General features: G+C 33.8%; 1 protein-coding gene across 2 annotated transcripts in view; it reads right to left on the bottom strand.

The window, feature by feature from the left end:
* The window catches only part of DCAF17 (DDB1 and CUL4 associated factor 17), a 36481-nt gene that overhangs the window by 14871 nt on the left and 7159 nt on the right, over positions 1 to 14451 (bottom strand). Inside the window, exons 3-8 of one of the 2 annotated variants that reach the window (XM_041722922.1) lie at positions 14023 to 14113; positions 10477 to 10613; positions 9493 to 9571; positions 8279 to 8368; positions 5996 to 6100; positions 5593 to 5698 (exon numbers count right to left, since the gene is read on the bottom strand). In XM_041722922.1, the coding sequence (XP_041578856.1) occupies positions 5593 to 5698; positions 5996 to 6100; positions 8279 to 8368; positions 9493 to 9571; positions 10477 to 10613; positions 14023 to 14113 (608 nt within the window). The remainder of the gene's footprint in view (positions 1 to 5592; positions 5699 to 5995; positions 6101 to 8278; positions 8369 to 9492; positions 9572 to 10476; positions 10614 to 14022; positions 14114 to 14451) is intronic. The other variant, XM_041722923.1, reaches the window with a different exon arrangement.

Raw genomic sequence — 14451 nt, 5'->3', positions numbered from 1 at the left:
AAAAGCTGCTGCCATTTACTAGGCATGTATGTCTCAGACTCTGGGTTAGATGCTATTTCCAACACTCATAACAATCCTAAAAGGTAACTAAGTCTAATAATTCCTTCAGGTGTGAGGAAGCAATCTTCCATATTCCAGACTAACAGGTTATGCTTAGCAAACTTTATGAGAGCAGTCTTAACATTTCCAGGGTAGAAGTGATATTAATCATAATGAATGTAACTACTTAGGATAGGTCCTGTTACAGTGGAAATTTATTCAAGGTTAGCCACTACTATAAATATCATCTTTAGACAAGTTAACTACTGTTTTCTTAATTAAGATTTTATTTATTCATGAGAGACACACAGAGAGAGGCAGAGACATAGGCAGAGGGGGAAGCAGGCTCCCTGCAGGGAGCCCGATGTGGGACTTGATCCCAGGACCACACCCCAAGCCAAAGACAGATGCTCAACCACTGAGCCACCCAGGTGTCCCAACTAGTTTAGGTGCATCTAGTCATATACCATAAAAGAAATGTCTGTTGGTGCCTCTTAGTTCTTCTCTTCCATGGCAACTAATTTTAAGTAGAGCAAAACAGATTTACTCTTAGGGAAATGTGTAAGTGGAAGGTACTGCAGCTTTTGGGCAGCCCATGGGAAATACCACATAGTCCGTTTTGGCAGGTGGTTAATCTATGACTCTTTTTTTAACCCTTCTACCTTAAGAGTTTACTCTTTGGGGCAGCCCAGGTGGCTTAGCGGTTTAGTGCCACCTTCAGCCCTGGGTATGATCCTGGAGACAAGGGATCAAGTCCCACGTTGGGCTTCCTGCATGGAGCCTGGTTTTCCTCTGCCTGTGTCTCTGCCTCTCTCTCTCTCTCTCTCTCTCTCTCATGAATAAATAAATAAAATCTTAAAAAAAAAAGAGTTCACTTTTTGGTTATGAGGCCATCATTGTCAGTAAAGGTGCTTGCCTTAGGAAGACCATTCATAAGAGCCACATGTTACATATAGAAGCATGTACTTTATTAGGCCTCTTCACAAGGATAATTTACTACTTGGTGCTACATGTAAGAGAAAAATAATGAAAAGTGATTTCACAAACTGACAAGTCCTGAGAAAGAGACAAGGATAAATGTAACATCTATACTTAATGTACTTTTTAAAAACCTTTTAGGAAAAGAGTAATACTCTTAATATATAAAGAAGTCTTTTTAATGAGAAAAATATGAACCCAATAGAAAACTGGGCAAAAAATATCAGTAAGTAAATTATGAAAGAAGTACAAACATCATGTGATAATATGGTAGCTATCAAATGATGATGAATGAAGAAAAAATTATAAAAAGAAAAAATATAATCAGAGTTTGAATTTGGGGCTAAAATTTCAAGTAGGTATATGTTATAGAGAATAAAAAATAGATATAACAATAGGGGAAAAAGTCAATCCAAAAATGATGTGTTTAAAAAGAAATACTTTTCTCAGCAGTTGCTAAAAATGGACCCAAAAGAGCAGCAGGACTCTGTTCATCACAATTCTGATGGGTCCCCACTAACCTCAAAAGCCCAAATTTTGATCTCTAATACTATTTTCAATTAAAGAGTCCTAGAAATTCTGAGAGTAGCTGATTTCATGTCTTGTAGTGAAGAAATTTTAGGAAGTCTGAACCGTCCAGTTATTGCTATAAAGGATATTTACAAGGATGTCAGTATAGTGTTAAAAGAATAAGAGCTAGCAAAAGAGGCTCCTACAGGCTAGACTGTGGAAAGAGAGGCACTAAAAAGAAAATTATTATTAATAAGGCTCTGAGTATGTGAAAGGTCAAGCAATGATACTTCAGAGTTTTAATATAAATTGTCCAAAATGTTGTATGGTTTATAAAAGAACGGCTATAATAGGACATGATTTTTCTTTAATTTCAAAATATAGGGAATGTATCAGGCAAATACAAATCAAAACCACAATGAGATATTGCTTCGCATCTGTTAAAATGTCTATTATCAAAAAAGATAAGAAACAACAGGATGCAGAAGAAAGGCATCCAGGAACCATTTATAACAAACACAAGAGCTCACTTGTTATTTCTTGGAGCCAGGGGGCCTTCCTAAGCTACGGTCAGGATATAAAGGACCAGTTGGGGGATCCCTGGGTGGCGCAGCGGTTTAGCGCCTGCCTTGGGCCCAGGGCGCAATCCTGGAGACCCAGGATCGAATCCCACGTCGGGCTCCCGGTGCATGGAGTCTGCTTCTCCCTCTGCCTATGTCTCTGCCCCTCTCTCTCTCTGTGTGACTATCATAAATAAATAAAAATTTAAAAAAAAAATAAATAAAGGACCAGTTGGTTTTGGAGGACCATCTTCTGAATCTGTGGATGACTGCATGTTGGGTTTGGTTAAGTAGCCACTGTATGCTTGTCTAAAGCCTCTACTTGTAATTTTACAGCTATAGAAGTAGCTCCTGGAATAAATATAGTTAAGGGATAAAACCATCGAGAATCCCTCTTTTCCTAATGTCTAGCCTTAGACATTATCCTGATTTATGAAGAATTACTAGCAAGTGGGAAAGGACTTGTCCTGGGCAAAATCAAATTATTATGCTGTATACCTGAAATTAATCTAATGTTATATGTATCAATTTTATCTCAATAAGAAAAATAAGTAATCTTATGTATTTCTATTAAATAAATGCTTAAAAATTTAGATACATGTTACGTGAAAATACAAGGTACAGAGCGTACGATAGGCTGCATTTGGTATAAGAAAAAGGTAATATTTATTTATTTGTTTGTTTGTTTATTTTTAAAGATTTTATTTATTTATTCATGATAGACATAGAAAGGCGGGGGGGCAGAGACACAGGCAGAGGGAGAAGCAGGCTCCATGCAGGGAGCCCGATGTGGGGCTCGATCCCAGGACTCCAGAATCTCGTCCTGGGCCAAAGGCAGGCGCTAAACCGCTGAGCCACCCAGGAATCCCCAGAAAGAAGGTAATATTTAAAGAATACATACATACATTTGCTTATTTTTATAAAAACAAACAGCAGAAGGCTAACCTAGAAACTAAAAGTAATGGAGACTTATGAACAGGTTAGGATAGGGGGAGGGCATTAACAGAATGAAAGGACTATGTATGGACACAAAACTTCTCAGACTATATCTTTTTATATATCTTTTGACCTTTGAAATATACACACATTTTACAAGTTTAAGAATAAAGTCAAAAGGGAAAAATAAACCTAAAATTGAAAACAAACTAAAACAAATGAACCCAATTACATAAAGCTGGTAATCTAATCATATAGAAAAATAATTTCAAATAATTTTTGAACACATTACTCTGTAGGACTGTACACTAAGGACAAAAGGAACTTCAGAGATATCTAAACCTTCATACCAGACTTCAGCTTTTAGTGGTAGCACGGATATGGCTATTTTAAGATTATCACATATATAAGAGGATAACATTTTATTAGCATTCAAGAAGTTCAGTGGGAGTCAAAAGAAATACAAATATAGAATCAAAGAACAATTAAATTGGAAGTATGAGAATGAGCTAATGAATTTTTGTTTTAATATATTTCCCAGCTCTGTTCACCAAAAAATAAAGACAACCAATTGCATTGAACACAACTAGATCTTGGCCTTGAACTGTCTCAAAAAGATAAATCAAAGTCCTAAACCCTAGTATCTGTGAATGTTACTTTATTTATTTGCAGAAGTCATACTGGATAAGGTCATACTGGATAAGACCATACTAGTGGTCTTATAAGGAGAGAGAGAGATTCAAAGACAACAGAGTAAAGAAGGCCGCGTGAAGACAGGAAAAAGTGGTAATTATGCTGCCACAAAGCAAGAAATGCCAAGGATTGTCAGCAATAACCAGAAGCTAGAAGAGGCAAGGAAGGATTCTTTCCTAGAATCTTCAGAGGGAAATCGTCTCTGCCAATACCCTAATTTCAGACTTTTAGCCTCCAAAACATTAAGAGATTAAATTTCTGTTGTTTAAAGCTACCAGTCTGTGGTATTACAGCAGCTCTAGGAAACTAACACAGTCAATGATGATGTGTTCTCTACTAAAATGGCTCCTTGTCAGATCATTGGACAAGGAAAATAAAAGATATACCTGGGATATATCACTGTTCCAGAAAACAAAGAAATTCTCCAAAGCTATTATGGGTATGTCATAATGGAGTTCTCATTGGCCAAATTTGGGGCAATTTGAACATCATTAAGAATAATGACTGTACGTAATTTTGGTGACATAAAAATCCATGAGTCTATGTGTGCTGACCTCTAAAATATTTGCCACCATGGGAAGTGACTATTAAACCAACTCCTTATTTAAATATTGTTAATTAAAAAGAAAGAATAAGTATTTATTTTGACTTTTTTTGGGAGAAATTATAGTTCATCCCTGGGTGATGAGTGAAAGTCTTTATTTATAGAAAAATGTCCATTAGTAAAGGCAGAAGGAATGTCAAAATCCTTTCAAGTGGCCATTCCCCCCTGCCCCCCACCTTAACTAGTGATTCAGGCAGGAATCACTGATAGCTACAGGAGTATTCTTATGTTACCCGTAATTACAGAAAATCAAAACAACCCATATGTCCAAACTAGTAATTGGTTTGACAATTTTAGAATTCATCCACAAAATGGTATGTAAGTCAAATTCTTGAAATTTCAAGGAGCTGCGTGTGTATGTGCATAAACAAGGAACTACATTGTGGCAAAGGTTAAGTAACGTGAGCACCACATTCAAAAATTATCATAAGATATATAAGGAAAACTAAGTCTTTCTTTCACCTGTATCCCTCTGAGGTAACTACTGTTTATCAGGTTTTTGGGTGTCCTTCCATATAGTCTAAGCAAATCTAAAAGTATATGCTTATACGTACACTTTTAACATGTGAACATGAATTCTTTATGCAAATGAAGCTTTTTATATATAATTTTACACTCCTTCTTATCACTTAATAACATACATTGGGAATTGCTCTATACCAAGGCAAAAAAATCTTTAACAATTAAATTTATGATACAGCCAAATAATGATATATTAGTGTCACCTACCAATCTACACATTACTTCCAAACATTTGCTATTAGAAATAATGTTGTACGTTTGTCATTTTGTACACATGTGAATATATCTGATACAAACTCCTAGACGTGGAATTGTTCAAGGAGTATATACACTGAAAACTTTGATATGTATCGACAAACTGTCTTCCACAAAGGATTCCAACAATAAATGAGTATCCTGTTATATTTTTATATACTTCTATACTTTTAAAAACCCTGTTATGTAACTTTTTGATATTTGAGAATCTGAAAAGATATTTCCTATGATAAGTTTAATCTGCGTCTTTCTTATCAGGGATGTTGGGTTTCACTTTCCCCTAATTCAAAGTCAAACAGACTCAGTATCCCCAGTTCAATGAATAACTGATAGATTTTGTTAACACCTATTCAGTAACAAGGAATACGCTGTATGGAAGTAAAATGAATTGAGTTTATCATTAAATTATGAGAAACATCTGGATTATTATAATAAATAATTATATGACCACTTATTTTTTAAGGTGAAAAAATGCTATATATATTGTAGCCATACCTGTGATTTTAATATTACAAGGAATGCCAAAAGGAGCCTCTCCTACAGTTCCAGCAGTCCCACCCCATCTGCATGCACACCCTAAGTCAAGTTTCTGTTGCATGAACTAAAAACAAAACAAAACAAAAATGGTGGCTTTAGCACCTATTTATTTGCTGTCTGAAGAGAGAAAAGAATCAAATTCACATGTATATGACAGAGAAAATATCTTTATTTATTCAAGGGGCTGTTTATCTTCCCTCCCCTCTTTTAAAGGTTACTCTGTCTTTCCGCATTTGTATAGTTTTGTCAAGTTGAAATCTACACAAGTGCCTTACTCTAAAAGCATTTCATTAAAAAAAAAAATCATACCTCAGTCCAAACCTCGAGTTATTCTAATATGGCAAATTTCAGTCTTCTCTACCTGTTCAGTGATGGCTTGGAAGCTATAGAGTCTGACCAGTCCTGAGCTGTACATCACAATCAGTATTCCATGAGACAAGGTAGCATCTGTAACGTTCCCGAAAATCTGAGGGGAAAGGCAGATATCACCTGAGAAAAGACCAGAAGGCCAATCCTCTGAGTGTTCACAGTGGTTTGTGCATTTGCTTAATATTCAGGTCACCACTACAACACAGCTACCTACCATTATAATTTAAGTATAATTTAGAGACTTGAAGTTACAGTGTCATTAGGGTTGTAGGCCACTAAAGTCTCAAAAGGAAGCACTAATGAGTGTAGCACTTAACCATCAAAATGATTCTGCACCATTCATTTGGTTCATCCATTCGTTCTACAGTTTTTTCAATATCTTTTAATAACGTCCTATTCCTCATGGACATAGGCATACACTGAGACCATCTAATTCTACTATGCAGGATGTGTGTAGTAGAGTAAATGAATTTAGGGACCTATTCTTCATGCTAAAATGTTATTTATAAAGAAACTTAGTTTTTAGCTAAAAAGTGAAAAGATTGGATCTAAGAAAGTACTTCTAATGAGAAATAGCCAACTCCAGAATTTTATCATTACTTTGTTCTTTAAATATCTAATACTGCTTGATATTTTAGTCATATAAAAATTAAAGGTGTTAAAGATCAAGCAAGTACTTATAGAGACATTTAGCCTGGCTAACCTTGAGTGTAGCTTTGGCTCTTTGTTTCCTTTCTGTTTTTGTTCTATGCGCTGGATCCTGTCATAATCCTCCACAAAGCTCTGATAAACACCACCAACAAAAAAAAACTTGATTCTGTGCCTATTTAATATTTAACGAAAGCCAACATAGACAAATATTCATAGCAATTAAAGAACAAGTGGAAATTAAGTGAAAATCTGTTTCTGTTCCTACTCAAGACAAATTAGTGAAGATTTACTACCCCAATAAATAGCTTAAAGTACATGTTGAGTCTGGCCCCTGGGTAGTCTTTTATACATAGTAGGTGAAACATACGCTTCAATTCCAACTAACCCTAATCAAAACCAAATCCCTCCAATTATTATCAAAGAATAAATAGAAACAATTTATGACTTAGCTAAGTGTTCATTCCTGTTCTAGATTGTAATAAGCATATACAATTACTTAATCCACACGCACAAAGAAAATAATTAAATTCATAAGTTGTGTTTTTTTGTCATCTCTTACAAGGATAATTATGCTTTGCTTTGATGTGACTAGCTCATGATTTTTTATTTGCTGATCCTTGTTTTCCACTTTGAAAAGGAGGACTTGTGTAATTCAAACATATTTTCAAATAATGAGTCCTCTAATAAAGTTGCCACTCTATTTTAAAATTGGTTCATACTTTGGAGTCAAATCTAGGTTCTAATTCCAGCTTCTCTATTTATGTAGGACTTGGGTAGCTGCTTAAGTTCCAAACTGAACCCACCGTATGTTACAAAGTTATAAACTACTCAAAATGCCTGGCATAAAACAGTATATAAGTAACTGATACTATTCATTGGCCTTTATGTAGTTTAGTATACTATACTTATACAAAATTTTTTAATATGTTCATCTTATTTGCTAATGACTATTAGTGGACCCTGAAGATCTGGCCTCAGTAATACTTGGAAGTGCATAATTAAAAACCAGTAGAAAACACCAATAAATAACTATCCACCCAGACTAAGTAACAATTTGTTAATGGAAAAGTAGAAGGCTATTGATTCTTTTACTCAAAGGAAATATGTCCTTTTTTCTCTCCCATATAACAGACCATGAATCAGGAACAATGACAAGAATAAAACCTATAACTGAATGAGTTGGAAAAGTCATATATTTAATTATAAGTCTTGTTTATGTATCATAAAACAAGTTTTAGATCTATACTTTGCAATTAAAATGACTCTTTTTGTTGCAGCTTTTCATCTTCCTAACGGTCATTTTAACAAGCTTTGAAATATCCCTCTGGAAAAAACCCACCTTACTCATTTCATAATTTTATAAAGTAGAGGTTTGTTAATGACACCAAAGGTATTCAACACTATCCACTTGAAAGGCATAAAAACATGCAGAAAGATGAAAGGATGATTAGGCTTTCTTCGTAAATGAAACATTCTCATGTATTTTGATATGAAACAAACTAGATCAGAAAGCTTTTTACAGCCAGGGGAATATTTGCAATCAAAACATCTAATAAATAAACAACTATATTACATCTTTTATCAAAAAATTAATATTGCAATTAAATAAGAAGTAAGTTCTTACCTTCTTATTGATCTCCAGAATCCCTATGAGTGAAAAAGGTAAAACATGGAACACTGCAAGGTACAGCAAAACAGGCTGTTGAATGCCTGCCTGAAAGGAAAGGTTAAATTACAGGCAGTTCTCAAAAGAATTTCAGAAACACTGTTTTCATGAGTTGAAAACATCCATCTGTCCTAGCATACAGTTATGTGGATGTTTTCAATTTATGAACATTGCAAAGTTTCTCAAACAAGAAAGCATACATGTTCAAAATACGTCCACTAAACCTTCAGCCCTTCAACACACATGTATATACACACAAAAGTCTCTAACAGTAAATATAGAACATGAGGGCACATGGACATTGGCTCAGTCTGACTCCACACTGGGTATAGGGACTACTTAAAAAATAAAAAAAAATTAAAAAAAATAAACATAACAGTAAACATTTCTCTTTCTTTTAAGGAATTTTTAAAAAGATTTTATTTATTCATTTGAGAGAGAAAGAGAACACGGAAGGAGAGGGAGAAGTAGACTCCTTGCTGAGCAGAGAGCCCAATGCAGGGTCCAATCGCAGGATCCTGAGTCTATGACCTGAGCCAAAGGTATCTAGATGCCCAACCAACTGAGCCAACCAGGCACCCCATCAATCAATATTTCTTAGCAACAAAACATATTTTATATACTGTTCAACAAAAACATTTTATATACTGCATAATAAAACATATTTTCTGTATTAAAAATGTTATAAATTAATATATTTCTAACATATATAATACACAATTATGTTGTCATTATACTTTTGTTATATTAATATAATATAAATATTATAAATTGGAATTTAATAATAAAGAGCCTAATCAAAAGACACATAATTATAATGGTCACATCATCTGAAAGTAGAATTACACTGTCATGTCTATGAGAAATGAGAAAAAATTACCAATAGTTAAAGTTTGAGTGATTTCTCTGCTTAAAACAGATAGCTCCCTTACTTTGAAGAATAAGGTTCTGTCACTTTCTTTCCACTATGGAATGTAAAATAATCTGTTGTTCTTCTCCAGAGTAGTTTAAAGGGTATTTCTTAAGTTTACGGTAAGCAACTTTTATCCATTCTTCAGAAACCAAGATTATTGGTTATTTCCTAACAAATTTGCAGACAATTTTCTCTGGAAACAAACTTCTCACCTTATTGATGTTTAAAGATTTATTTATTGATATTTAAAGATGTCTACCTGCCGGGCCAATACTGAGCCTTTGTTTTGAGCTGACTTGACTGCAATGACTTCTTGAGGAGTGTCCCAGCTCAAGTATCTTGTAAAAGAATGAAGAGAAAGGTTATGCATTTGAGTCAGTTTCCTTATAATCAAAATATAATAGATATTTCATAAACAGTTCTTTAGTTGTTTCAATTATAAAAGCAAAATAATTTTTTTTAAGAAACAACTTAAAAATTCTCTTTACATCCTTATATGGATCTATTTCTACTAAAATATAGTTTTAATCCTTCTAGAGTGTCAATGAATAAAAATTGTGTTTAATCAAACACTATTCAAAACTTAGAAAAAAAATCCATTCCTACATTAAAATGGACATTAATATCATAAAAAGCATTAAAAATGTTACTTTCACATTCTATATGCATATATTCATTCCAAATATTTATATTCATACATATAAAAACACATACAACTATTAAGTTAAAATAACAGTTTTTAGGGACACTCAGCTCAGTCAGGAAAATGACTCTTGTTCTTGGGGTCTTGAGTTCAAGCCCCACATCGGGTGTAGAGATTACTTTAAAAAAAAACAAAAACAAAAGACAGTTCTTAGACTGTACTAGGCAATGATTTAACTGAAACAGGCTAGCCTTCAGGAAAACCAACATAAAATGCAACCTACATATAAAATACTATTTGCAGACGGGAATTAAAAAAAGAGGGGAGAGATATTTGTCAACTATTATAGGTTAGTTACTTATGAGTGATACAAAAAAAAAATGATAAAGGGTCTGTGTCTGCAGATTTTCAAATGTAATCATGAGGAAAGAAAGAATGAGTTTATAAATTGAGATTCAGATATACAATGGGAAACTTAAAAAAAAAAAAAGCTTGAAATTTCTTGGGCCACAAGTCTCAAATTTTATTTTATATATTTTATATATTTTAATAAATATTTTATATATTTTAATAAAATCTTGAGTAATAAAGTTACAATACCTGAATTTGCAATATGAAGCAAGATATATTTTCTCAAGGACTTTTCCAGTAGTTGCTGATATGCGAAATAACCAATTATGAGCAGTCAGTGCTATGAGTGAAGATTTATAATCTGATGGATTGGGAAGCATTTCCCCCTAAAAAATAGAAGGTGTAAAAATGAAACTGGTTAGTCATGAACAATCTGCAGAAATCTATGTCCAAAGAAAATAGCTAAAACTTTAAAGAAATAGATAAGTAAACCAAAGAATATTAAATGCACAAATAAGAGAATTAAGACAAGGAAAGATGAGACTGTAGGAAATTATTTTCATCATTAACTTATTGAGTTTCTTCACATAAAATGTTTAAACAGTACCTGAAATAATTTATTACTTATTATTTATCATTAAATAATTCAACAAATGTGAATTATCATTACATAATTCAACAAATTCAACAATGATAATAATAACAGTTCTTAAAACCAGGTATAACAGCATAAGTCATCTGCTAGAATCGATGTTTCTTGGGGCACCAGGGTGGCGCAGTCGGTTAAGTGTCCAACTATTGATTTCAGCTCAGGTCCCCCCTCTCCCTATTGCTTCTTTATTCCAAGGCTTTTTTCCCTTTTGATAGATGTCAAAATGGCAAAATGACAAATCGTTTCATGATTGTGGCTCTACCGTAACTCCAAATGAAAAGCTAGAATGCAGAATCAAGGCAGCCAAAGAAAAACAGAAGATGGGCCTGGTTTTAAAGATATTCTCTGTCGCCAATGAATTACTCCCCCCAAAAAGGGAGGGAATACTACCTTGGGCATACCTGCCACTGAGCAGCTGCCACAAGGTGGAAGTCTAAGGCAGGAAAAGAAAGAGAAACAAGGAGTTCTACTTTGATTTGTAAAATAAAAAGAGAGTTCTCTCTTTTTAAAAATTTATTTGAGAGAGAGCGAGAGCAGAGCAGGGAGGGACAGAGGGAGAATCCCAAGCTGACCCATCACTGAGTACAGAGCTGCACTTGGGGCTTGATCTCACAACCCCAAGGGCTGTAACCAAGAATCAGATGCTCAACTAACTGAGCCATCCAGAAGTCCTTAAGAACAAAGTTCTAAAAGGAAAGTTAAGGATAGGAAAGTTGAAATTAATGTAGTATTCACTTAGACTGAAACATGAATAGAAAAGAATGAAGGCATAGTTATTTTACACATGCTTTTAAAGATCTGTCTTCCCTTTCAAATGTTAGGGAAAGAAACAAGGTTTTTGTGTTTGTTTCTTGGTTGTGTGTGTAAACTTATTAACTACTGGATGTCTTAAACTAAAATCACGTGATGATGTAAATATTTTTATTGTATGGTGTCTAATATAAGTATCATCTCCTAGAGATTTTAAATTTAAAAAATACACTATTTATATCTTGCCTATTAAAAAAGAAGAATTTGAAATAGCATATGTAGTAGGTCTGAGCTATTTTCCTAAACCAAAAGTTGTATTTTACACATTGTCTCAGAAAGAGTGATAAAAAAAAAAAAAAGAAGAGTGATGACGTAAACATGGTTTCACATCAGTATGTCAACAACAATATGATACGCTTCTTAGTTTTTCTTAATGGAAAATCTTACTTAACTTCAAATGAAAAATGTTTAAAGAGAAGTGAGAATAGGAGTTAGGTTACTAGAAGCTTTATTTTTGCAAGGATTGCTCTAAATTTCTGGTGTTTTTGCACGGGTATCTTCAAAATTTTTTTCAATTAAGAAATCTGTCATCCTCCTCCCCCCACAAATGAAAATAGGTTAAAAGACTTTACAGTTATTTTCAGCTTTCAAGAAGAAATTATGGAAAAAAATATAAATTTAAAGCTTTCTGATTTTTAAAAAGGTGTCTCTTTTTAAAAAAAGAGTGAGTGTCGGGGATCCCTGGGTGGCGCAGCGGTTTGGCGCCTGCCTTTGGCCCAGGGCGCGATCCTGGAGACCCGGGATCGAGTCCCACGTTGGGCTCCCGGTGCATGGAGCCTGCTTCTCCCTCTGCCTGTGTCTCTGGCTCTGTCTCTGCCTGTGTCTCTGGCTCTGTCTCTCCTTCTATCTCTCAAGAATAAATAAATAAAATCTTAAAAAAAAAAAAAGAGTAAGTGTCTAGGGAAAAAGAAAGCAGCAGTTCTAGAAAACTATAACTTTATATAAAAACAACAGTATTTAAAAAGAGAAAGAATTTTTTTTTAAAATTTTTATTTATTTATGATAGTCACACAGGGAGAGAGAGGCAGAGACACAGGCAGAGGGAGAAGCAGGCTCCATGCACCGGGAGCCCGACGTGGGACTCGATCCCCGGTCTCCAGGATCGCTCCCCGGGCCAAAGGCAGGCGCCAAACCGGTGCACCACCCAGGGATCCCAAGAGAAAGAATTTTAACAGTAAATTCAAAGCAGAGCCTCTTAGCCTTTAAACAGTATTTTTGGTCACATATTGTAAGTTCTATTTCTTCTAAAAAAACAACCAGCAAGATTAAAGACCCGAATAGGGGATCCCTGGGTGGCGCAGCGGTTTGGCGCCTGCCTTTGGCCCAGGGTGCGATCCTGGAGACCCGGGATCGAATCCCACGTCGGGCTCCCGGTGCATGAGCCTGCTTCTCCCTCTGCCTGTGTCTCTGCCTCTCTCTCTCTCTGTGACTATCATAAGTAAATAAATAAAAAATAATAAAAGATTTAAAAAATAAATAAATAAATAAAGACCCGAATAATTTGCTACATACAGTATTTCCTACGTGCTGTTCTTAAAACACTGATCCCACACAAAACCAATATGTAGAAATATACTTCAAAAAAGGAAGTTGTATGATCAAGAGTTTTGGAAAATGGTTTGACAATCACCATGAACATTAGTATTATTCTAAATATTATTCAGGACTCTGAGAAGTAATTCTATAAATAAATTTGTTTCACCTTTTAAGCTCAGAATACCAAACTCATTTTGTCTACAACTCAATTCTTTCAAATCCTCTAGCAACTATAAGATGTTATCATCTTATGAAGACAGTGTTCTGAAAAATGCGTACCAGGGCAATGCTGGTTTGTCTGCTAGAATGAGGTTAGCCCATTATTTTATTTTACTTTTTATTATTTTATTTTTTATTTTTGACTTATTACTCTCCTAACAAGATTCATGGAGGAATCTACTTTCAAAGACCATGTAACATAACTATTGCCCTAAATAAATATTTTATTTTGATAGAATGATCTCTTAAATCGGTAGAATGATCTCTTAAACGTTGAGAATAACTCTAAACTAGCTTATATTGCTTATAAAACTTTTAACCAGTTCATAACTTTTTCTAGTTTTCAAGATTTACAAATGGCATCAAATTTTAAAATACACTTATAATAATGTATAATTTTTTAAAATAGAAATTATTTCATGAGAAAAAATAAGCAAAGAATATAATTTTTTTCTTGACTCATTTCACAAGTCAGGATCACTATGATATTTAAGCTTTATTCTTTTATATATTAACAATAATCAGTTCTTTTAGGCTAAAAATGTGTTGGAAAAAAATACTCTAAAAACAAATCTTACCACTGGGCATTCCCATAATAATGCATCCTCTATTTTTTCTGATTTGGAACATTTTGGCATTTCATAAAGTTTTCTTGGCTCTGATGCAACACTGGGAAAAAAGAAAAATGAGTGATTATTCTTCTTAATAACTGAGACAGTGTTTGCTCAATGCCAAGTGACTTTTTTCTTTCAGAGATTTGGAATATCAAGATATAGCTTGCTACTTTGCTTTCCTTAACTAAATGTTAACATTTTTTTTCTGATCACAAAATTCACAATAAAATTCATTGAAAATCTGAAAAATAAAATAGATTATAATACTCTAAGATTATAAAAATTACCATTATTAACATTTTGGTTCATTTCCTCCAGTTTTTTGTTATATATATATATATATATATATATATATACTTTCCTGCAGATTATTTTCCAAAATTGGATTATATT

Source organism: Vulpes lagopus, chromosome 11 (assembly GCF_018345385.1).
Source record: "Vulpes lagopus strain Blue_001 chromosome 11, ASM1834538v1, whole genome shotgun sequence".
In the NCBI taxonomy this organism is placed as follows: domain Eukaryota; kingdom Metazoa; phylum Chordata; class Mammalia; order Carnivora; family Canidae; genus Vulpes; species Vulpes lagopus.
The sequence above is the reverse complement of the archived record's forward strand: the minus strand, read 5'-3'. Positions and strand labels throughout refer to the sequence as shown.